General features: G+C 37.3%; 1 protein-coding gene across 2 annotated transcripts in view; it reads left to right on the top strand.

Annotated features, from left to right (window-relative positions):
- The first annotated feature begins 244 nt into the window (after positions 1–244).
- The window catches only part of LOC124367968 (putative inorganic phosphate cotransporter), a 47,665-nt gene continuing 21,245 nt past the window's right edge, over positions 245–26,664 (top strand). Inside the window, exon 1 of one of the 2 annotated variants that reach the window (XM_046825206.1) lies at positions 245–861. In XM_046825206.1, the coding sequence (XP_046681162.1) occupies positions 600–861 (262 nt within the window). In that variant the 5' untranslated portion in view covers positions 245–599. The remainder of the gene's footprint in view (positions 862–26,664) is intronic. The other variant, XM_046825207.1, reaches the window with a different exon arrangement.

Here is a 26,664-nt window from a genome sequence, read left to right as displayed (position 1 = left end):
ACATATCTTACGGTGTTAATTTAGCATTGTTCGTAATACTGTAGTAGCGCTTTGATAAAAAGTTTTCGTGAAAGCGTAGTATTTAATTAGAAAAAGTGTTTTATCCTCTTTGGAATAATTATTCTATTCTGTAATAATATTTCATCAGCTGATGAATTAGTTAGTCGTCGTAGGCTAATTTTGTATTGACAAGTTCGGTGGTCAGCTAAAATTATTTGTTTTGAACGTTGTAATCCTTTTGAATTTTTAATATCTGTAGTGAAAATAAGATTAAAAATCAGTTTTACTCAAGTGAAAGCTAAATATTTGTTTATCAGTGAACTCCACGATAGCGTAATTAGATAAGTAATTAACATCAATTTAGGCTGATCAAAGGATTATTTTCGCGTTATCAAACATAATTAGAGCGGGCAAATAATCTTCTTTTTACCAGTCTGAGAAGTGACACGTCAACGCCGCCGGTTCAAAGATCGAATAACGAAGCGTATATTAATTCAGAACGTTATACGTAATCACAGCACAGGCGCCCGACTGAAGGAAGGAAGGTGAGGTTATGTTTACATAGCAGGAGCTCGACTGGTAGCGACACTAGCGGCACGATGGCGAACTACGGGACGTGGCGGCAACCTCTCGCCCCGGCCGCGGCGACGCCACAAGGCCGCAGACATAAGAATGGGCGTGCGGACAGGCGAACCAGCGAGTCGTCTAGGTTAGGTCAGGTGTGTAGTGTGACAGCAGTGACGATGCCGGCGAGCGTGAGGGCGAACGGAGAATCTGGAGGGAAACATGTGTTGGTGTGGAACCAAATCGACTTGGACCCAGAAGACAAGAACGCTTCCAGCAAACCCATCGAACCGGAAGGTAGGCCTGTTTATTTATAGAGACTAACCTAATTCTAATTGTCCGGTTTTAACCAGTTACAACACTCTGTTAACCTACAAGTAAAACACCAACGATTCCTTAAGTTTCGCGCAACTTCTAACTGACTCGTAGAAGAGGCCGATTTAGGTTACTACACTCACAGTCAATGCCACATGGTAATTATCAAGTTATCTTCACTTTCGTAACACCGCTGCGCGGTCGTATTTGGTGCTGTGGCGTTGGCTCTTTCATTCAGATTCATTCCGCTAATTTATCTTATTCTTTCTGAAGAACGGGTTTCACTTTTACTTTGTACATTTGCAATGTTATACTCACATTGGTGGTGTTTGATTAAAAATATTATTAGCAGTATTGTGAACCTTTGCACCGCACGTTTTGTAAAAATTTGAAAAGTGGAAACAATTATTTCAATTTTTTTTAACCTTAAATCATTGAGAAAACTAGTTTCAAATTTTCTGCAATTCTAAAATCTAGAGAAAGTGAAAAAAACTACGATTTTTCATCCATTGAAGATGCACGAATAAAATTGGAACATTGCTGCCGTTTTAGCTTCTGCATTAGATTAAAGTATCTGTTACTAAGTTTGGTTTTTAATTTTCTACAAAAATATAGTTACCATTATATTCATTACAGTTTTTGAACTGTTACCCATAAATTGAGTAGATTTTACACAAATTTGTTTATACGGGGTGAATATAATCATATTTCATAGAATATCTAAAAGTGCTATAAAATATTGGTAACAAACTAATTTTACATTACGATCTGAGGATGCTTTGTCTAGAATACTTTATTCGTAATATATTTATTTAGGATTGTAAACAGAAAGTACTGAGTAAAAGTAGTTTTCGTTTGGATGTAGTATTTTAATGTGCAGAGAGTATTATATATCACCGTAATTTCTAGTGATTACGTCCAAAATTATCTTTTTGCGTAGTTCGTTCAGTGCTCAAAGCATCAAATCTAATCGTAGCCCACTGCTATTAGAATAGGCCTACTTTTGATTTGTTGATTTATCAAGGAATTCTCAATTGCCTAGTTCTATTCCAGATCTGTACAATGAACAATGCGCGTACTCCAGGTTATGTGTACATTTACGCCCGTATGTGTATGCGATTGCCATTCATCTTTGCCCGGCCACGCCGCCGGCTCTTACTGGTGGTCCCGGTAAGGCCGACCTTCACAGAATCTCGACCGGTCTCAACACCAACTCTTTCCGAGAACCGCCTCTTCCCTCCCTCCCCCTCCACAACGTTTTACCTCCACAACGCTCTGGTCGGTTTAATTCTTTCCGCGAAGTCCTGGAATGTGGAGGGAACCGCTCGTCAAAGTTTTTTCCTCCCGAGTAAAAGGACCCTGAGAAATGCCCAGTGGGTGCCAAGAGAGATTCCTTTTCTTCTCCTACTACCTACCAACACCGTACTGTCAGCTCGTTGTACTGAACAGCATATAAACGTTGTACAGACTCAGCTACGACCCATCGTGTGGTGACGTGATGCATAAATTATAGGCGAATCGTAGTTTACCATAGAAATTATTAAACGAGATTGCTGACAATTGACGTAATTAATTGTTCAGTCGACCACAACAAGGAAAACTGTAAGTTGACATTCACGGAAATTTCACAACACGTTCTGAGTAGAAAGTAAAGATTATTCAGAATTTGGATCAAGTGAAACTATTTCGATGTCGTTTCAGGCCAATTAAAATTTAAGATTGTGCTATCAGGCAAATTTAAATTGTAAAACACGAAATTGGACCATAAAGATATTGTTCATTAGTGCCATCCTTGAATTCGAGATAAAAATTTAATATCAATGAAATTCGTATGTATTGATTGCGTGCTATTTATCTAAGTACAGTTAGTTGCACAGCATTCACGTAATAAGGTTAGGTACTATTATATAGTATATACTCTGCAATCTGATCTCTTCTTCAGGTAAATAACTAACCTAACACATAATTACAAACTAGTTATTTACCTGAAGAAGAGATCAGATTGCAGATCTCGAAACGTAGTGTTACTGATTTTTTGTTTCACTGAACGATGACAAATGTCCGGAAAAATCCTGTTTCCTTCACAATTCCTCCATCGTCAAAAATGAACTTCAAACAAAGAATTGAACTACTTGTTCACCTGTATTCAGTTTCAACACACATTGACTCAATTTTGATTTTTACCAGCGCAGTTTGTTTCCAACACAAATTAGCAATCTAGATTCCCATTAGACGGAATATGCCAGGAATATAGTTTTTCAAGAACAAATTGTACAAAAGATATTGACATTTTGGATTGGTTAGAATTAAGAAACAATATGTCATTCTAAATACATCGATGTACACTTTAGTGTTTATGCAATTGTTTATATTCAGTCTATCACGGCAGCATCTCTCTACGACGCATTTAAAATGACTTGTTGAAAATCCATAATTAAAATAAACGTATATTTCTAACTGTTTAAATTCCATAGCAATATTGTGAAGTACTGAGGTGTAAAAATTGTTCAGCTGATGCAATGCCATAGGCGATGATTGGAATGATGTTATACAAATGTTTTTTTTTTTTTTTTTTTTAAAGTAAACGCTTTTAGATCTTAAATATCAGTAACCCCAATGCTTCACATTTTCGGATTCGAAAATCAAATATTTAAATCAGAATTTGAACGAGAGACGTTTATTATTACTATCGATCCAGTTATTTTATAGGATGTTCGTTTTATTGGCTGAAATCAGAGGGTCTACAATGATAGTTCGCGTGTACCATGACCAATTCGTCATTATGGAAAATTATGATAAGTGGAATTCCACAGGGTTCTTCTCTGGGATTTTTATTGTTCTTAATTTCATAGTTCATTTTCCACACAGTTATTAAAGAATTGGTTCTAAAACAAAACCAGCTGTAAATACGATAAAGAAAAAGAGATGATCAAATCTCTCTCTAAACATAAGTGAAAATTAGTTTGAATAAAGCTAAAATCTACTAGCATATTACAATTTTTTTACCGATAATGTTGTATGTGTTTAAATTATGAATTAATTTAATTTGTCTAATTTTCTACATTTATGGGTTGAAATTGGTCTTAAGGGGTTATGTCGATGTGAAGACTTTGAACAATCCTTTTTGCAATTTGATTTTTGATACCAATTTAGTTAACACGGATACTCCCATGATTGTAATTACTGAAATCTAACAAAGGGATATAATTTTGGGATGTCTGTTAGTACGAAAACAATGTTTAAACCTTCGAAGAAAACCCTACTTTCGATCTAAAAAGTAATTTGGGAACAGTGTCTAAAAAGTCTACTTTCCTGAAAGCGCAATGTGGCGCAAACACGTCATATTTAATCACTTCAGTACGGTACTCAAATGTGACCTAGATATCTCCTCAAGGCGGATAGCATGTGACACATGAAACTATACACCGAAATATTTTAGTCGCTAACGTAGTTGTTACAAAAGATATTAATTTCATCAAAATCGAGCTCCAAGATTCATTCTGCACGGAGGCGAACCATATCATTCAGCACGAATAAATCTTACAAGTGACAATCTTCGATCTGATCCGATCAAAATTGTATGATGTTCCATCAAAATATGATCAACTCGATGACATTTGATTCTGCTTGATCAGGCTTAGACCAATTGTGTTCCAACCCCATCGCATTTGGACCAAAATTTTGTTTACAATCAGATTCTTAAAAGCCTGAAATCCTTTCATGGAGAATACTAATAAAGTGGTATAAATGAACAACCTTTTATGATTTTAGAGTAACCCCCAAAATTGTTACCCGGTAAACCGTCAGTGTACATTATAGTGTCAAATTAATGTTCTAATGGCGTATATGCGTTTCATAACACCTTAAAAGTTATTTAAGATTTAGCCTATATCGATTGTTGACGATGCAGTAATGGCCAATGAAGCTAAAAGTAAACCAACATTCTTGGTTTCGACTGTATATAAACAATTGTAATGAACTTAGAAGTTTGAATTTTGAAGTCAAGTCATATTATACACATTTCAATGTATCATATTTTTGGGTTCATTGTAAAATTGTACACGAATATTCAAAGTTGACAGTAAGAAAGTCAGAGGGGTGCTCTGTTTTTTTCCTGTATCATAAACATGCAAGTGAGACATTATCGTTTAGGTCTTTGCTAAAAGAAGCTACACGCATTCACGTCCCAGTCATACGTCATACTCGCCAGATTTTACGTTTTAGATTTTTGTTTTTAATAATTAAAACTCGACCAGTTTTAACTCGCTTTGAAATCAAGGCCCATACAGTTTCAGAAATCAACAGGGCAAAGATATTTTAATCCACATCAGGAGGAATTCGGGGGTGGTATGGGGGGGAATTAAACTAACCCCCCCCCCCTCCCCCTGAAAAACGTTTATTTTAAAGTGGATTTTACTATAAGATCTTTATATTTGTTATTGCAAAAAATATTAGCGCTGTTTATAGTTAACTATAATAAGTTAAGAAAAATTTAAGTATATCCAAATTAATATCAAATAATAATAACATTCACATATAAATACCTCATTGTTATGGATACGATTTCGATGCACGTAATCAGTGTTTAAAAAAAACTTTGTCGAGTACATTATTGGCTGAGCGTTAGCGTAGCGGTGGAGAAATTTAATTTCAGTCAGTCTGTTCGCACGATATCTCGAAAAATTGTAATTTTACATGGAGCTTCATTTCTATGTGAAGAATTCTGAGTTAGACGATGACGCATGTCATTCCATGGGGTTTGGCTGAGTATTAGCGAATATTTTTACATTGGCGTTATGGATTATCATGATGGAAACGAGACAATAGCGAAATAAATAAATTTTTAAACAAACTCAATACACCAATAAGGGATTTATTCACCAACACATGTAGCCTAACTATCCCAACACACAGATCATTTTATAGTGTCCTGGTGTGTATAGTTTTGTTATTTAAATACTGATAGAAACACCGATTTAATGGAAAAATCTGAATATATCACATGTGGCAAGATGGTATGTCGATCGATAAAGATGTCACTTGTGGACGTTAAGCGTGAAACTGTATGTCTACAAGAATGAGATTTATAAGGAATGATTTTTGTAAAAATCTCTTTTTTTGGATGATTTTCCGTCTGTCTATCTGTCCGCAGGTTGTTTAGAGAATGCAAGGAACTATGAATTTGATATTGTGCATTATTGTAAATTGTGTCGCCGGAATGTACCGAGTATAACTTTTATCATAATGTGGAGCTGACGTCTCTACAAAAAAAAAAAAAAACATAATCGTCGGGTGGACAACGTCTTAAGGGGGCATGGCCTTTAAAATCGTTGAAACGGCCATTCGTGGCCGTTGTCTCGAAAAAGTAGCGTAGATTTGCTGACAGGAATCTTCATGTATTTGTTGCCCACACTTCTTTTCAGCAATTGCTCTGGTCCATAAGGTTTCCCAGCTGAGAAACGTCTTTGAACAGGGCCATGAACACATTTTAACACAAAGCGTTGTTTTAAAGTAAAATTACACTTCATTACGCGTTCGGATCTGAACCCCTCGTAAGTCGGAGACGATAAAGAATGAAGTTAACAGCTAGTTGTGTCGGTTGGGTCCACAATTGGCCTACTGTGGGTTTAACGATCGAGCTGTGGAAGCCAAGGCATCAAACGATAGACGTCACGCCGCGCCGCACCGGTGGAAAATAACTTCGGTCTGTTTCCCCGCCATTGTAAACGTTTACAAGCCGTTTACGGATCGGGGGGGGGGGTCAATGAATGTTGGTATTTTGATCTTTTGTGTTCCAGCGGAGGGTTACACCGAGTTCCATACTACACAGGGGTGTGCCTGCTGAGGGAGAAATAAGGGTGGGTGCCCCTCACGTATTTTTCAAATTCGACTATAGTGGAACACTGAATTTGGACTCCAGTGTGTATTTATTGTTGCTGGCAGATATGAGACACAAGGTAGGAGTACGTCACACTATGTTCTCATTTCGTTCCAAAGATGTTCTGCGGACAGATAGACAGCTAATCGCACAGAAAAAATGTTACACTCCCCGGTAAAAAAATTGGAAGTCTATAGCTAAAATCGTTTTCGAGTTATCCTTCTCCATAAAACATTGGAATTTACCTCTTTAAGTTGGGTCTCATACCAATGTTTAAATAACAAAACTCTAAACACCAAGTCCCCAGCATGATGTTGTACGTGTTACGGGTAGTTAGGCCACACGCGTTAAAATGTCACATATTAAAATCTCGTATAGTTGTACTCAGTTTCTGCGTAATTTATTCCACTATTTTCTCGTTCCGATCACGGTTCCTAGTAAAACCCAATAAAAATATTTGCTAACGCTCAGCCAAACCCGATTGAGTGACATGAACCGTGATCGAACTCATTGTTGCCTATGTAGAAATGAAGTTTCATGCACAATTTCAAATTTATAGGTTAGTTTGTTTTCGAGTTTCGTTCAGACAGACAGGAATGGCATTTTCGAACCCTTCGAATGACAGCTGTCTCATTTTTAGTTTGGTTAATACACCTAGAGATTGTTTTTAGTTTTTCTTATAAAGTTTGTAACTTTTGAATAATCAAGCGGTAAAACACAGAGTTTTGTAATGTTTTTCCTGAAAAACTAATTAAATGTAAAAAACGTTTTGGTATGTTAGTCACCAATCGTTTACTTTGATACCACCCCAAAGTGAAATTCTAGGTACGCCCCTGGTTTGATTGGGATTTGTGTATTAGGTGGTGATCTGTAACTGGTGAGCTGTAGGAAGTTGTGCAAGCCTTGCTAAATCTGGAGTGGGATGTGGTTTCTTCTGGTGAAGATTCTCTTTCGAAGCGAGATTCCGCTTCCTGCTCGAAGAGGTTTTCCTATGTGGTGGATTTTCCAGAGCCGAGATGTTTGGAAAATTAACAGGAAGAGGTCGTTGACTTTTCCGTAACGCTAAAGATTTAAAAGCGTCGTTTTGTTTACAGTTTCCTGGTGTTGTTTTTCTTACTATAGGCTATTAATCACTGTGGTTCTTTAAATTCGAATGTCAAATTTCGATCAGTTGGTCTGAAAAACCAGCAGATAGATGAAAAGCTACTACTTTCATTACGACATCAATTTGAGGGAAAATCAATTGTATCTAAATTTTTTACGTCAATAATGTACACAATACTTGTCACAATACTTCATCCCTAGCTCAAATCATAATTTCTTATCATGTAATTTTGAATACCAGATCCAAACGGAGTTCGAACCCGGGCATTTGAAATGGTAACATTCATCTACCAGCTTTCAAATTTTCTGATTGTTGTGAAAATCCGGTTATAGTTAACTTGGACCCTTCGTGTCCCATCATTCCAATAACACCTTGTACAGAATAAAAAAAAATAAATCTTTTTAAACCAGAATTCTTTGGGAAACAAGGTTTATCCGTCTTCATCTAAATTGGCTTCACACAGAGTGTGGTGGAAATGTAATGGAAATCCTGAAAGGTATGATGAGAAATCTATTATTCATAAAAATATCAAATTTTATTGGGTGTAATCTTGATAATTTTTAAGAAGTGGAAATTATCTCTGGATTTCATCAGATCGAGACTACTATCTGAATATCCCCAGAGTCAAAATCGTTTTTCAATGTAGGTTTAATTTACGCTAAACATGTAGTCCATTGTATGTATCATTTTAAGAAAATTGTGTTTCATTGTAAATTATATTGTTTTTTAGCGATAAAGATTAACTTATTGTAAAAATCCAAGGGCTTTAGAACATGGACAGTTTTTCGAAAATATTTTTCGAAAGGGTCTAAGATTTTTTCACAACACGGATTCACTTGTATGTCTTCGTCGAGCGAACTTAAATGCAATGGAAACTGTCCAAAAAATTGGAAATTTGCTGAAAAGTGCTAACAACAGTAACATATTTTTTTAGAAGTATTTTTTGTTAATCTGGGAAACATTTTCGATTTTCTAAAATTTTTAATGAGGTAGCAGAAAAAAATTGTGAAACCGTACATATTTGGACCGCCTTGTATACAAAAACAGAAATAAATTTAAAGTGTTTTTTTTCTAAATGATCAGTGAATATACAGAACTTTTTAAAACGAGATACGATTTGACCTACCTTTACATTTTAAAATCTTTCAAAAATGACCTGACCCCTCCCCAAAAAGTTTTATTTCAGTATATTTTACGTTTTAAAGATTATTTTACCAAAATGGCACTTTAGGAGTTACCTTTTCATATGTAAAGGTCGGTCGAGCTCCTAAAAAAATTGGAATGTGCTGAATAAGTGCTGACAACCGTATAATATTTTTAAAAAGTACTTTTTTGTAACCTTGGAAAAAATTTCTATTTTTTTAAAAACATTTTTAACGAGGTTGCAGTAAAAAACTGAAACATTACCACTTTTTAACATTTGGACCACCTTGTATACTAGCCAATGGCGTAATATATTATTTGGCCAATGGCGTAGTGTAGCGGGTACGGCGGTTATCGCAAGATAACCAGATCAAGCAACGTCGAGCGTGGCTGCTGCTTGGATGGGTGACCGCTGAGCGATCCTGTCCTTGCAAGCAGCCCGCCTGCCCGGCCATTGGTGGTGGTTCGGAAGTCACCTTTAAGACGAAAAATACCCTAGAATGGCACTTTTAAGTGGAAGGTATGGGTCATTTTTTAAAGATAAAAAAAAATTATTTCACTTTAGTATAAAAGTAAAGAATGTCTTATTTTACCAGGCGAAGTTAGGGCTAAGAAGCCCTCTCTAACACTTAACCTGGGGACCAACGGTTTAAAGAATATTTTACCAAATTATTTGCGGTCGAAATATGGGGTTTTTGTTTAAAACGAAGAAGGTAGGGTTTTCGGTTCAGCCGCTATGCTTCGCGAATTAGTGGTCGGCCTCACTCAGTGTGGGCTGAATCGGACTGGCCCTTTTTTTGCCGACTCACGCCTTACAGGCCATGCATGCATGCGTGATCGGCAGGACAATAGTTGTTGTGTCCATGTGTGTCGCTCTGTCGTTAAACTGTTTGTTTACATGTGTATCTCACCGTTCATTCCCAGGAACCAATTAAGACGACTTCCTTGTTTTGTGTTAATGGTTCCACAATAAGCCGGTCTCTGTGTCCGTGCGCGCAGCGGAAGAGATACCCACGGCCATAACCGTTATCAGAATTACGTCTTATCAGAGGTCAGCCCCTCAGTGGGCTCTTTGTGCTCCAATTTGACTATGGGCAGCTTTGTCATGCACCTGGTGTACTCGTGCATTAGCGTTCACGATTAGGGCTAAATCAGTACATACATGTAACCGCTACTTCTGATACCGTTACTCGGCGATACTGAGTTCAAATACTGGATACTTGAAATCAGTATTTCCGTATTTGTACCGTTTAAAAAACTGAGTATTTTTCTGTAATAAGCACACAGTTTTGTAAATGCTTTGACGTAATTAATAGTATTCAAAAGTACATCGCAATTATGTAAAGAATGTATCAACGTAATTTATTGTTATTAAAAAGTTTATAATTTTTGAGACGTAATTAATGAATTGTACGATAAATTGAACCTCCGCTTCTTTGAATAGAGTCCAATAGGCTGTTACACTGGGTATTCTTTAAGGTTATAAAAATAAAATTCTATTTTATAAGTAATTTTAATTTTCTTTGGAGCATTATAGGTACATTGATCACAGTTTTGTGTTATGAAAAAATTAAATAAGCTGTCATTTGAAGTAAAAACATAAAATCTCTAATCATAGTTTACACAATTAAACAATTAACTCAATGTATTATATATGAACCGTTTAGTTTTCCTTAAAACAATATACTTATTACTAAATCACTAATTCAAGAATATCACACTGACACTGGGGTTGGTGAGTGATTGTGAAGTAGCAATATGTTTTCAGTCGCGGCGTTATGATCGCGGTATTTATATTGTATTTGTCAGCCTCAGATCAGTATTTCAGTATTCAGTATCAGTAAGGATATGAGTACTTCAGGTCTAGTAAAGTAATCAGTACGTGAAAATATCTGTATCTTGTAACCATGTGGAGTACTAGATACAAAGTATCTGTCATCAGTATTTTTAGTTATCAAATACTGGAGAAAAGTAACCGTTACAAAGTACTGGTTACTGAAATAACGTCTCACCTCTACTTACGACACGGTTTGTGATTGGCCAAAGTTTTACGGGACCCGCGAAAGACGCAGCCTTCTGGTTGACCGCTTCGACCTTTGTTGTAACCAACATGTCCTTTTACTCGGTGATTGAATTTGATCAGATCTTCCCGATTTTATTCCTGCCCATATAAATTTTCATTTCAATGGAATAGTCTTTGAAATCGAGTCAGCCTATGTTTACCAAATGCGTGTTACGTTTTTTGAGGCTAAAATGTTAGTATGATCAGAAGTTATTGTATTTTTAAGTAGAATTGTAATCCACCCGTTTCGCTGTTACATTGTGATCAGACCTGTTATTGTATCAGAAAGATTGGTACATGTTCTGTGAGTAAATGATTGGGTCAAATTCACTGCTGGGGGTGATTTGATGCAAGAGGGCAGAGCTCTAGGATAGGGATTCTGGACATCTTGCTGAATGGAACCAAATCCCAGCAGAGAATTACTTTGGAACGATGCGTGGAACTCAGATCAAAACTGGCTTTCAATTCAAGTTCGTAGAAGTCTTTTAGCTTCGTGGACTAATTCAAAACTGCATTTGCATTCTATGTGGAAATCGTTAACTCTAAATGCAAAAAGTGTCACACCACTGAGGGTTGTCACAGTCAGGAGAAATTGTAAATAATGAATACCTATTTAATTAGATTACAATGTAGAAACCTCGTTTTTATGAACATTTTAAATCTGTTGGTAGGCATTTCATGCCAAAACACTCGAGGGGAATTTGCTGCTTGCTTCATTCACCAAAGTCAATACAGAATAAATTAATCACTTAACACAAATGACTTTGGAACCCTTATATATTTTGATTTTCCAATGGGACTTCAAATACACTGTCTATGCAATTGTAGTTTATGGTGAATTGAATATTGCTCAATAGAGACCAATCGAGTTGACTCGCGAATTGGTTTAGAAATATAAAAAACCACGGATGCCATAGAATTTACCAAGACGTTCATATTACTTACTAGGTGTAAGAAGCGGTCTTTCTGCTCTCCAAGATCAGGGCTGTAATGTTCTGGCCTTCGAAGATGCCTATCAATGACCGACCTCCACTTATCTCAGAAATCCCATGATTCCATTTGAAAAGGGATTGGCTTTTATGCCCCCGTTTCTGATAGACGAGTTGTAGCTGAATTAGTTATAAATTCTAAATTTATAACATTCTTCGTACGTGTTTAAGAGGAATAATAATGGCGGATGAGTGATTGACATTTAGTCCTTTTTGCTAATTAAGACGGTTCTCAGAAAAATAATGGTAATCAGTGCCTAACACTTCACATTTACTTGGAACTTGAGTGACGGTTATCGGCTATTTTGGTAAGCCACTGAATCCAACTTGCATTGACAAAAGCTATTTTGGTGAGCCACTGAATCCAACTTCCATCGACAAAAGTTATTTTTGGTGAGCCACTCAATCCAACTTCCATCGACAAAAGTTATTTTTGGTGAGCCACTCAATCCAACTTCCATTGACAAAAGCTATTTCGGTGAGCCACTCAATCTAACTTCCATTGACAAACTCCCTTGCTTCACCACTCTGATTGCGTAGTTAATCAAAGCGAATTGAGCCTCACATTTGCGCGTTCTTGACAAATCCTCCTGAAGTAGCCTTTGACAGTGTCAAGAAATCTGACAGGAGAAGAGCTTTGTTTTGATGCCAACGGTCTTGTAACAATGGTGTATCTGCGGAGTGCAGTTGCTAATCAGAAAAGATAAACGGGAAGAAGGTCAATGTCGAAACCTAGTCTTGCCCTACTCTTACCGCCTACCTGTTTGCGGTAACCAGGGGCGGCTTCAGCGCGGGCGCGGCGGAGGCATCAACAATCCCTACTCAATTTCAAATTTAGGAAAGGAATAGCCATTTTCTTCCAGTCCAGAAAATCTTCTCCTCCCCCCCCCCTCTCTCGCTCTCGCACTCTCGTACCATCGAATGAGCAAATTACTTATTTTCCATGTATACATGTATATTAATAATTATTATTTATTCATTTGTTACATAGGTTTGCAATCGAATGTTACAATGCAATTGTAAACATATAACACGTCACTTTTTGGATCTAATACAAAATTTATACCATTACAGTATTTTTTGTTTTATTTTAGCTTAAAACACTATTTAATTATGATTTTTAAATTTTCATAATTCAAAAATCATAATTGTTACGAAAAATATTGAGACACGTGCGAGTGAGTGAAAATGATGTAATGAAAAGCAGTTTTTTATATAGATAACGCCGGGATATGGAGATAATGTGGAGGAAGTCCGCGATGACACAAGGCGAAAAAGGTTGCGGTGGGAAGTCTCAGTCGTGGTTGCGCGGCGCATGCGCATGCGCGTGTTCGCGAATAGGAGCAAAAACAGGCCGACCACGTGCAGAGCAGAACCTTGCGACCGGCGATCATGTGATAAGTGCATCGCTGTTGATATTTGAGAGCGGCTAGACTTGGGCCAGCTGACTTGGCCGTCAGGCGTGCCAACTGACTGATGCTGCCAACTTCGCCGCCACAAATAGTCGTGTTCTCACAGTACGGTTTTTGTACTAACGATAATCAAATATCAAAATATTCTTGAGCCGAATTCGAAAATATAGTCTGTGGAAATTAAATTTAGTAATTATATTATTGTAATTAGGATATGATGTTTCAATTATTAGGTTTTCCCTTTTCGATGCCAATGTGTGTATTGCGGTCGTCTAAGGCATCTAAATAATATACCAGCGTCAGTGTACACGGGCTTTAAAAAAATAATTACACGTAAAAAATAATATAATAAGAATAGTCGATTCGAAACGTAAAAAAAAATCTGAATAGTAACTATACGTACTACAAAAGTTGTTTGGTGGTGCACAATTGATGGACTATTTAATAAAATTTACGTTTTTGCAGAAAATATAAATTTGATACTTTGGTCTATCACCTTTTCCCTATATTGTATCTGAAGAAGAAATTAAAAATGAAATGAATCTTCAAGAAATGCAAGAAAAAATTATTTTTTTTATTCTCAACCCGTTTAACATTTGCAGTTTGGTTAAGTTATTGTTGTACGTATAACAAATGAGTGTATATCAGTAAGTATAAAGTGTAGTATAAAACAGCATTCTTATTTGTTTTTTATTCCCTAAATGTAGCATCTAGAGCGCCATGTGAATGTGGTCAGGACAGCCATGCTTGCCAATCCTGACATTGAAACTGGGAAAGCGTGCTGCTGCTGCAACGGTGAAAGAAGAACACTACATAGAGGAAGGCGTTTCTGCTAATTACATTGGACACAGTATGCTGATTGATATACGATTTGTCCCGATCAGAACTTTCTTTAAGTATTGGCACAGTTGCGCAAAAGAGGAAGTGGGGCGCGGGTTAAGATAAGTGATACGAGTATGACAGGAGATAAAGGCGAGATTAGGAGTCGCACTCCGAGTTGTAATTGATTGCCTCCTGTCATTTCTGTCAATTACCTCCCGCTCCTGTTATCTCTGCCACTATCTGTGGCGCGGCAGTACGCGGAAGTTTACGAAAACCGCCTGCGTCACTGTCGCGTATGGAGTGGTCGAGAGATCGTCTTGTCTCGGCTGGCCAGTTATTTATTTATTTTTTTTGCGCGCGCAAGAAGATACATTTCGGTGTGCTTTTATGATTTATTAAATTGCAAAATACCGGGTGGCCCATAAGTCAGCTGTCACTAGCAATCCATATATTTTGTTGTGTATATTATATTTTTGATTTTAGAAAGCGTGTAGTTGTGTGTGAAATTGACTAATTCCGTAAATCAGCTGATTTAATAGTTTGAGGTTATATTACTCGTCGTTTGATATTCTGCTTAAGAAACGTGTAAGTTAATGGAAAGTTAACATGTTTCTGAAGACATTTTGTTTTGTTTTTATTGTATACGACGGACAGTACAAGATGGCGGTTTAGGGCCTAATTTGCACTGTATTAACACAGAACCTATTTCCTCTGAAAATTGATTTAGAAATATTTCCTAAATATGGCATCGTTCGTCGACTACGCTAGTTTTGGTGGAGGTCGCAATTGGAGTGGAGGCTATCGAAAGGAAAAGAATTGTTTTTCTCATATCATATTTTTCTAGCTTTATGCACGTAAAACCGAGCTTCAGACGCACAAGTAACAGCTGTATCATCCTCAGACAACTAAATAAACAGGCTGGAAGTCATTGTGGAAGTCTAGCTGAAGCTAATTTAGCAATTATTTTCGCATCTGACGGTTAGTTTTAAGTGTGTTCAGTAAAGAAAAATTCGGTTTGAGAATAAAGTATTTTTTAACCCTTTTTGAATTCTCCAATTTAGAAATCCATCAAAACTAGCACAGTTTACGACAATTATCTTCCTTACGTTTCTCCCTCCCTCCCCCCCCCCACCCAAAAAGGCTAGGTTGGTTCCTGGACTAACACTTACAGTTCAACCAACAGTTGCCAATAACAACAAATATTCTTTAGGTGTTGAGGTTATAATAAATATCATCATTGATCTTAATGAGTGATATTTATTGAAACTTTTAGATGGAGGAAATTTTGTATGTATTTCATGGAAGCAACCTCTCTTATCGTTCTATTAAACATTGTCCCCCCGGCTCCACATCGTGCTGTTAAACTTCTCTATCAAGAGTGATAAAATAACATTTTCTTCTCTTTTTGCATAATTATTGTTCATTTTAATCTTCAGTTTCTGTAATTACTTGCCGTATAATTTCGGTACGTTGAAAGAATGACGATCGCTTTACGTGTTCTGTCAGTTTCAGTGTAAATGGATCTGGTTGTTTTTATCCTGCGGACTCTGTCCGGTACGTATACAATGCTAATTAATTGGTAAATAATAACTTTATAAAGGTTACAAGTATCAGAAGTTGATGTCGTTCTACGTAAATGTATGCGCTTGATGTTTTTTTAGATCACTGCCCACTTCAATTACAATGACGCATAATATCGTTCGTTGATATGTGGCAATAATTTGGAACATTGTGCGCCAGGAAGCGGCGGCGTGAGTGGGCGTAACCGATGCGGAAATAAAAGCACACGATCACGTGATTGGCTGCGTGGAAAAGTTGCAGTAGATGATGTAAAACTGGTCTGTTCCTGTGACGTGCTCGGAGGCTGGGAAGGCTTCAGAGCTCAAAACGTTAACAGGTTTGTTTCTATTTCGCCAACGGATTTGTTTTTGAAAGAGAAAATATTGACTGCAATTTTATCTTAGAAGCAAAGCACTTCAAAGTCGGAACGAACTCACGTTCGTATGTGTATTGCTGTTACACAACTCACAGTGCACATACGCGGGCTAAGCCCCCCCCCCCAAGTAAGATTCTGCATCCGCTACTGGTCATATGGCAGCATATTGTGCAAGAACGCGGGGACCCAACCGGGGTCGCAGTGACGACTCGTATTCATTGCGGCAATAAACTGTGGAATTTCGCACGATATTGTCGTATCTTACCGCAACAGATACTGCAGAATCTTCGTAGTCATTGCGAATTACTATTCTACGTTAAACCAACTAATGAACTCAAGGCGGTAAAAGTGTTTCAAAAGGTTGATGGCTCCTAATCAATTTTTAGGAACTTTGCGACCATTCAAGCATTGTAATTCCTTTTTAGATCAGTAACAATATTTTAAGGGTGAATGCCATCCAACCTGTAGGGATTATAATTAAAGTGGCATAATCAGACAGAACAATAATCTATCTTTGTCTCTTTTTTCCTGTATCCTGATGGAACAATAAATTTACATCCAAAGGAATCTCCTTAGGAGTCAGGCAGGATCCTATTAATTCCAAAGTATGAATCGCCAAACCCCACAACGTTCTTAAGTTGTCAAGAGGGTACGGGAAGAAGGGTACACGACGACTAAACGTGGTCCGCATACCATGGGCTATGTACGTAGGCAAACATTTTTCTTTTCAGATGGTGCAGTTTAGCAGGTTTAACATTTTAGTCCACCGTATTGGAAGATGAAACAGTGATGTTTGCTAAAATCACGGTCTGCATCTGAAACACTCAGCTGTTTGAACGAGTCAGCTGTTTTTGATAACACTGTGATAGGTGAGCAACCCGCCATCAAGACGTCATTCCTTGACGTCGGGTGGAAGGTCAAGATATGATCCTCGAGTGGTGATATCTTCGCGTGGTGATAATTGTGACACCGATACTATCAGTGAAGGCCGTGGCGCAGATTTCATCACTAGGTTGGCAGTGGACTGACCGAGAAAACCGCAACTCAATCAGGGGCTCAGATCAGGCGATGCTTTGCCGCCTCCCGCCGCGCCGCCGGATAATTCACTCGTCGAACTCTTCGTTTTTGCCGGTCAAGAAGTTCCGATTGCGTCACCACCGCGTGACCGCAAAAGTTAGGTTAGGTTCGGCGCGGACCAGTCGCGCAATACGCAGCGGCAGTGGTGGTTCCGAGGAATCTGGATTCTGCTTACTACCGCCTTCTGTATCTTTGTTTACTATCATCAACGGACAGGTTGCGACATAACCATTGATTAGTTTTAGCCTTGGGACAATACGTCGTGCGCAGTGGTGCAGTCGTGCCAGTGCCGTAACTAAAACTTGTCTTTTGAGGGGCAAAGAACCCCCCATAATTTTATTAAGCAACAAATCACACCGGGGGATAATTCTGAATAAACCTATATTTAAGTTAATTACGTGCAAAGTAAAATATGTTACCGATGCATTTCAAACCAGTTGGATCTTTTAAAGTATTTTTTTGCATTTAGGGATTTTTATAAGGGGAGGTCGTAACCCCCCCCCCACCTCTTCTCATAGTTAGCCTACGTCATTGTCGTGCTGTCCTACCGATCTAATACAAAAGTTCAGATGTTTGTTTCTATGTTGGCTTCCAATTTTGACCACAAATCGGTCTTTAGGGTACACATTATGAAGGGTCCAAGGGAAAGTAGGCAACATGTTCAGCACATTTTTACAAATTTTACAGGAGGGCAAACATAAAGTTAAACAACTTTTGTAGAGTTTTAGTTTGCTCCAAATTAGTATTCTAGTGTTTTTGTATTTATTTGTTTTACTATTTGGCAACAAGGTGCCATCATGAAGTTGTAAAAAATGAAAAGCGGCTGTATTTTTATGATTTCGTCCTCTAACCCCCCCCCCCCACTCACCTTTTAATACTCCGCCGATGCGAATGACCTTCGTCGCTTAGGTAATGTCATATATTATTAACGGTTGTCCTGATAGCTGTGTACAATCTAACTCGTGTTGTTTAAATAACTGTTTTTCTAAAACAGTAGACCCCTTTCATGGCTATCTTCAACAGCACGTGTTCGCTTACGTGTTGTTTTACCTTCTCAGAAAATGGCTACGACACCTGTGTACTTGGAAAAATTGGAATTTTCTGTTGCTCTTTTCCTTGTGGATGATTCTTTTTCGCGATATATTTGTACGCTTAAGGTATGTCGGGCATTGGGCATGGTTCAATTTATTAAAAAAAAAAAAAAAACAAAAAACATTAATAAAACAAATGTTTGAATTCGGACAGAAATATTTTTATACTGAAAAAGTGTTTTACACTAAGTCCCGAGTGTTGTGACTATTTCCAGATTCTCTCAGTTGAATAACTTATACCGTTTTTGAGCCATTTGCGTAAAAATGTGCACAAAGTCTACGACTATAACTCTTTTCAATCGAGTTCTTAGTATCTGAAGAAACCAAGTCGGAGGTTTTGATATAAATCAAAACGTACATTTAAACTGTTTTTTAGTTGTGTAGGCTACACGATAATGTTTACAATTTTAAGTATTCTAGTACTGTAGGTCACATAGAAGCTTGCTGATTGCATCAAAGAGATTTTGTTTAAAAATTTATTCTTTTTACCAATCAATATTAATTACCGTTTGCTTTCCTATGAGCAAACTGCTTTATCTTAAAATCAATAATAAAAAAGTGGAAGTTTTTATTCATAATCATTTAATTTACATTATCAATAACATTGGCTGAATATATTTATTGTGTAATTCGTGATTGTGACAATACTGAAAAAATAACGTCAGTTATGGAAAGCCAACCTATTTTTTATACGGGAACAAATTATTAGGTTAGCATAAAATATAAATTGAGAAGTTATCTTCATTGTCATAGGCCAGAGAGAAAATATGGCGTCATCGTAACATGGCGTAAACAATCAACGGTTGACGGCTCGTTGAACCCGTCAATGTCAACCGTCAATTGAGTCGTTGATAGTGTCAACTGGACTGGCAGGTTGTGCTGTTGAGCAGGGCTTAGTTTTGATTCGATACAAGCAAACTCAATTTACAGACATCGATAGTTTAGAGTTTATTCCAAGAATGGTTTAATTCTCGTTCGTTGTTAATGATTTTTCGGTAGACGAGGACTCGTATTGAACGATCGCGATTACCTGAATCGAGTTCTGTATCCCTGTGACCGTCCTTAGTCGATTGTTAGTTCGACCGATACGAACAAAAGTATCGATTTTTATACCGATACACAAATAGCCGCTGTCGCGCCTTATCGGCAGCGATAACGCCAAGTGGTCACCCTGTTCAACATTTCGCTAATGGAGCTGAAGTGGCATTGTTGCGATGTTTATATGTTTTCGGCAACAACAAAAGGCGCGAAATCGTCGTATAAAAGCTATGTTAGAAAAAAATTGGGTTCGGATGTTATTTTGGAGTTTAATTTTGTATTTATCCGGATTGCCAACACTCCTACTTCCAGAAAGTGTTTCCTATTACCCAATTCTCCATATTGGATTTTTCTCTATAAAATATACATTTAATCTCTGATCCGACTCCGCTTAATGCCAATGGCGCAGTGTAGCGGTTACAATGGTTATCAAAATTGTCAACGTATTTCAGCATTGTGTAGATGTCATTGATTAACCCTGGACTGAAAACAGAAGGTGATGGGTTAGCCACAACCCTTTGCGCTCCTGAGTGTGGGAGTGGGTGCGTGCGAGGCGACTATCTGGCCCTTCAGCCCCAATCCCTATTTGCTAATACTGTAGTATTTTGAACTCGGCGGTGTAAAGTGAAATATTTATTTTCGTCCATTTCAGGCGCCGTCAGGCATTATTTGTGACCCCCTAGTTAGGAAAAGTGGGTTTCTTATATTTTAGTTAATGAGATTTGGTGGGCGGGGAGGAGAAGAGAATTATGGGATGGATGCCCGTCCCCCGCCCCAGGTAATCGGAGGGAAACGAGTTTAGTTAAAATTTCTAATTACCACCATCCCCACCGCAAATCCCATTCCATTCTATGCAGCCATTCTAAATTTAATTAACACTGTTTTGTTTCCTTAGTCAAAAAAGAAGAGCAGTATACTTCTTTTCCGAAAGAAGCCTTCACATATACGCTACCTTTCCTTCAAAGGTGAAAATGCCTTCAATTCGGAATTGACGACCCTTTGACCTCGAAATCATCCTCGATCCTACCTGCCCAAGTCGTCTCTCCTTGTTGGTATGGACATTTCCGTTATCGTGAAACGCAGTAAATTATCACCAATCCCGATAAGTTTTGGGAATAAGACCCTTGGAACGGGTTTTAATGGAAGATCCCTTTATCACTCCTACTCCGCTATAAAGTATGGAACTGTTCGTTATCAGTATTGGAAACTTCCACCTTCTTATCAGCCGAATTTGATGTAACACCATCACTTTGTAAACATCTTATCCCCGGAAGACTGAAATGTCTCTGTTGGATTGCCACGTTATCTTTTTTTTAAATGGTAGGCCTACTTCAATCATAAACAACACCGATTGCTCTGCTCTTGGCCACTGACTCCAGAAATTTAACTCTCGAAGAATTAATTGCTGAGATCGTCCCTGAAGTCCAAGATTAAATCTTACTTAACAAAAATGATTCTGAAAATCAATTACACACCCATATCACACACCCATAGCACACATGTAGTCGTACGTCCTGAATTAGCCTATCCCAAAGTCACCATAGACAAATCGAAGTCTTGAAAAAGTTTGCGGTACCTTTACATATAATGAAATGTAATGTGATCAGGATGAAATTCTCTGGAATAGTGAGAGTGAAAGGTCTCTCATGACAAGTTTATCTCTCGTAAACCTTAGACCTATATTCTGCTGATGCTTCATGAAAGTGTTGCCAAAGAAGAAGAGTCTGTCACAATAGACAGACCGGCCATCTGTATTTCAAACTTTCCAATTTTAAAAACTTCAAAACCTTCCTCGAATTGAATTTTTATAAATTGTATGAGAATTTAAGGTATTCCGCTCTATAAAATGGTATTTTAGTGGACTGACATCGAAGGTCAGAACAAGAGTTGTAGATAACCTTTTTTAGCACAGTTGTGTGGAATTGATAAATTATTTCATCAACCAAAAATGTAATGTTATTTTTGTAGGAATAATTAAGTGATTAATTACACACTATCGTTGAATTCTGGTTTTGCGAGTAAGCGGCACTGAATTATGTAAAGTCCCTGGTATGTAGGCCTATATGCAAAGTAGCGATAGTTTGCGGAAAAACATTATCGTACTATAGATACGAGTAGTACACACATAACCTTCATCCTGGGATTTCCCTCGTATTCCCGCCTATTTTCCTGAGCACGTAATACGCATTTTACGCGAGGTAATTAAAGTAGATCATGTAGCCAACGAGTGCCGCTTCTGTTAATTGCTGTCGCGAAAAGACTCGGGCGGAACGGCTGCCGCGCGAGCCTTGAATAAATGAAACGGCGAACGGGCAACGTGAATAAACGGCCGGCAGAGCGTGAAGAACGGCCGCAGATCCTTCCGGCGGAGATTTGCCGCGAAATCGCGGTGAATCGGCGCGTCATTGTTTCCCGCGATCCCGATGACGCGCCTCATACCAGCTTCCCGAGCGGGAATTTAATTGGACGACCTGTGGCAGGAAGAGCGCTCCGGCGAAGGTCACAACAAGGAAAACCCAAGTTGAACACAGTGTGCCGAACTGTACGATTGCACGAGTTCAAGGCCACGGGCTCGCCATTTCCTCAACAACTTGTCTTCCGTTGAACATAACCTCACTTTGAGTTCACAACAATCAGGTTATTGTAAAATTGGAGGAACCGAGTAACTTCCTTCACGAATATTGCCGTTAGCTCCAATTAGTGCAGTGTCTGTAATCTGGCACTGCTACAGATTGACTCCTGGAATTATAAGTCAACGTCTGTCTGCAGAGATCCATGTAAAGTCGGCGACGAAGACGGTTCAAAACGAAATCATTGCATCGTTTCGACATCAGAGACACCTAGACTATAAAGGAGATCTGTCTGGTTATTCGACAGCTATCCAGTGTAGTCTGGACGAAGAGGTATTCTTATTGTCTTATCAGTGGGAACCTGATCGTTTTGAACGTCTTCTGACTTTTTATGGATCTATTCAGACAGCCGTGGCTTAAGATTCCAGGAGATAATCTGCTTCAGCGCCAGACTCTAGATGCTGCACTTAGTGCAAGGTGAATGGAACTAACTACTCACGATGAATCAACCCTTCCCACTATACCTATGCTAGTTCTTTATTCAGCTATAATTATATATAATTTTGCTGTCTGATATGTACCAAAAGTTGTACATAGCTTATATTGTGTACCCTTTGATTTATCAACTCTAATGGGTAACCTAATTTCGTCTACTGTATATAGCATCTAGCAGCTACATTGAGAAACCCAAACAAGTTTATATATAGCATCTGTACGTTTTGATATTGTAGAATTATTTAATGTATTGTAACTACTACTGTAATTTCAGGATAATGCTTTGTTGTAAGATTTAAGTTCAGTGCCTGTTATAACGAACAAAGTGTAACACTGAAATATCTTGTCATAATTACAGAACAAACCTTTGTTTTTTTGATCAAATGGTTTTTTTTTATTTTGTACTATAAAAGTATGTTTAAATCCCAGTTTAGAGGATTCTGAACTGCAATTAATTAAATACATTTTAAATTGAAATTTCAATTGCTAGTTTGAACTGATATGGAATTGAATTCAAGTTGTGTTAGCTCTTTAGAACTTAACTGCCAGCAAACAATTTGGTTTTCAATTAACGCTTTTGTACCTATATTCATCTGGTAGTCTTTTAGCCGTTTTTTGTAACGTAGTAAATGTTGTAGTTTCAGTATAAGAGTGGAAAACTTCAAGTAGATTGTTACCTTAAAGTGTTATACTTATTTGGTAACCTAACATCTCTTGATTGTTCAGTTTTGAGCAAAACACAGTTCTGGTTATCTCTTGACACTTTAGTCCACACTATCAGTGAAGTGATGTTATCTACTCTGGCACAGAGCGCACTCTACCCATTGTGGATATTGGTACACTTGTGTAATGCTTAATCTGAACGAGTGTTGTAATGAAACAGAAATAATTTAATATTATACCACTTTCATTTTTAATCTGGAATCTATTCATTTATTTATTTGAGATAATGTTAAATTGTATTAACTAATAAGTTGTTATCAGTCAGCTGAAGTGGTTGATGTACTAAAAATTAATAATTTCACAGAGAACTGGAGAATCTAGCTTTGTGTAAATATTTACTTTCTTTCCAGAAGAATTAAGCGTTTCCTGGATTAATGTGGATCCAGTGTAGATTATACGACTTAAATGTTGATCTCTTGGCTCCTTGTGTATTTTAAACACTGGTCTACAACTAACACTGGGCTGGGATACAGCTCTTACTTCTAAGGCTAAAGTTTAAACTGCAATTCCAATTCCTTTAATAAAAACTCATCTCAAATCCATACATTTTTCACTTCAGAAGCATATATTTTAATATCCCAACGCTAACGAATTGTTAAAAATGCTGTCATCTATTAATACTGATTATTAATGGTTTATATTCAGTAGGTAATTTTTTTCCCAAAAGAAACTGTACATTGTTATATAAATTATAAACAATAATTATTATTAACAGATAGCCGTATTTTTAATAATTCATTTACTTAGGGAAACCAAAATCTAAGTTTCTGAAGTTAGATTTACAAAAAACATGTATGGATTTGAGATGAGTTACTATGCATAACGTTGTGTTAAACATCAGCTTCATGTCTCATATGTGTGACAGGTAACTTACTTGCATGTCCCTCTTATGAATCAAAAAAGTAATTTTCCACAGACATGTTAAATAATAATATATTATATTTTGTTCTACAATTATTTCAAGTAATAGCTTGGAAATTTCAATTAAGACATTTAATTGATTAGTGAGTTTACATGTTTTAAAGAATTAGGAGAGAATTGTACTTCAAGTTAACCTCTTTGTTTGAAGCGTGCCACAATGCTCTGGTATGGTTTGTTTATTTTAACCTAGATTTAAGTTACGTGTTATTTTAGTTATTCACCTGAGGAAGAGATCAGATTGTAGATCTCGAAACTTAGTGTTACTGATTTGATGTTTTGTTTCACTAAATGATGGCAATTGTACTGAAACCTCTGTTTTCCTACATAGCTTCCTTAAAATATTTGTACTTATCAAGCTACAAAACGATATCTTAGCATAGACTTAGCATAGTTATTATACTGCACTTGGTAATCTTTACAAATGTAATGGTTAAAGCATAGTTTTATCATAAATGCTGATTCCAACTTTGTTTTATCAACATTGTGAACACTTGTATTCCTTAAAAATTAGCTGTAGATAATTTTTTAGCTATCAGCTCAAGTTCATCAATTAGTAAAACAATTAACGTAATTTGCTTTAACACTTAATTGTCTTCACCGAAGTAAATAAGTTTCTTATAATTTTTAAATGTTGCACTTTGTTATGTATATTGAACCTCATGTATTGTATTATAACATTATGACTCACGATGAAACAGTGGTAAATACAAGAATAGAAGTGACTGCAAAGAATTAAAAACAATATCATTGGGAGACTCATCATCATAGTTATCATTATCTTCTTCATGGATTCCTGCATCATTAGGTCTGTTTGACATACTCTCCTTCCAACTCTTTTTATCTTCTCTCTATCAGAGTCTACCGAACTCTCTCCTCTTTCTCTTGTTCCACTCTCCTCCATTATCCTTTCATACCTTCCTTAATCCTTGTCCCATGCTTGAATCTTCGAGATGCTCCCTCTTAATAGTGTCCAACAATGGCTTTTCCCTGACCTTAAATCTCATTGCAAAAGCTCTTTAGAAATCCCTTTTCATAAGGCTGCCATTTGTTCCTGTATTAATATCCCACCACTATTCCAGTTTCTCTCTACAGTTTTCTTGGAAGCTCTGAAAGTATTACACTTTCAGCTCTTTGAAAGGTTACCCTCATTATCTGCTCCTCTTCCTTCATCGTTATCATCTTCTCTCCACCTGTTTTTCATGATACTGTCACAGATTCACTCATTCTTCTTCTTCTTCTTCTATGGGGCGGCCTACTGCCATGCACTTAAGCCTCAAGGGCCTTTTGCGCACCCTGGAAGCACACTATGAGGCCTACCAGTTTATGATTTCAGCAGTTCCACAAACCGCTGAAAACAACCTATCAGGTCCTCCTGGGGAAATTCGCCACCCTTGTCCAAACTACCAAAGATGGCATACCGCTCCCTTGCTATTGAAGGACAATCAAAGAGCAAGTGTTCGTCAGTTTCATCCTGCTCATCACACATTCTACAGAGTGGATCCTCCCGAAGGAATGCTGACTCTGTGAAGATGCTTGCTCAGGTGACCATGTCTCGTGATCAGACCTATAACCCGAGATCTACTTAGTGAGAGAAGGTCAGACGCCACTCTGGAGGAAGACGACTGTAGTACCATTCTGCTCATTTTCATGCCTGGATGCAACCTATTCACTTTTAATTCCATTCCATCATTCATCTCCTCAACTCACACATGGACTGGTTCTTGTACTGCTTCTTCTTTCTAAACTACGCTATACCACTTGTGTGGTAATGCTTGTTTAACTATTTGCTCCATTCATTGTGGTTTAATGTGCACTAGGTTCGTAGTTTTTATTACAGTTATGGAACAGTGAGCTAGGAGCTTGCCCTCTATAGTTTGTCCATAATTATTTCTCTCTCAATCAATGAATATCTCAATAATAGAGATCGGTATTTTTATGTAAAAAAAAAGGTTTAAGGCTCTTACAGGTGGCCTGCACACGCTTTTGATAACGCTCCCAGGTTTTTGTGTATGAGCCATAAATTAACTGCATTCAAGTGTTGGCAGCATTGATAAATGTGGCAATGTTGCACTGAAGTGGTGGCAGTGTTTAATCTCGCTTAAGTGGGCCATTTATTAATGATCGGCTTAAGCGGAACATACTTAAATTCATCTTAGTTTGGTTAGATCTGTGTAAATATAGTTTCCTATCTGTAAACTAGGAGGTATCTGGAATTCTCTAGTTGAATCACTCTTTATTGTTAATTAACATTTAAGCAACGGTATTGCAGTGGTGTTAATAATTGTTAATGTTATTTTAATACTATGACGATTGTGTTCTGTGAATGTTATCGTGTAGTTAAAACTTAGGTTCTGTTATATAACTAAGCCTTTCTTGTCTGTCATTCTTTTCCACCATCTAAGGTAATAAAATTGGTGTTCAATTTAGTAGATTTTTTTAATCTTTCGAAAACTTCATGTACAGCACTTTTAGATACCTTTTCTGAAGATACGAAAAATAAAGACAATATTTGTTTACCATTCT

Source organism: Homalodisca vitripennis, chromosome 8, assembly GCF_021130785.1.
Source record: "Homalodisca vitripennis isolate AUS2020 chromosome 8, UT_GWSS_2.1, whole genome shotgun sequence".
In the NCBI taxonomy this organism is placed as follows: domain Eukaryota; kingdom Metazoa; phylum Arthropoda; class Insecta; order Hemiptera; family Cicadellidae; genus Homalodisca; species Homalodisca vitripennis.
The sequence above is the reverse complement of the archived record's forward strand: the minus strand, read 5'-3'. Positions and strand labels throughout refer to the sequence as shown.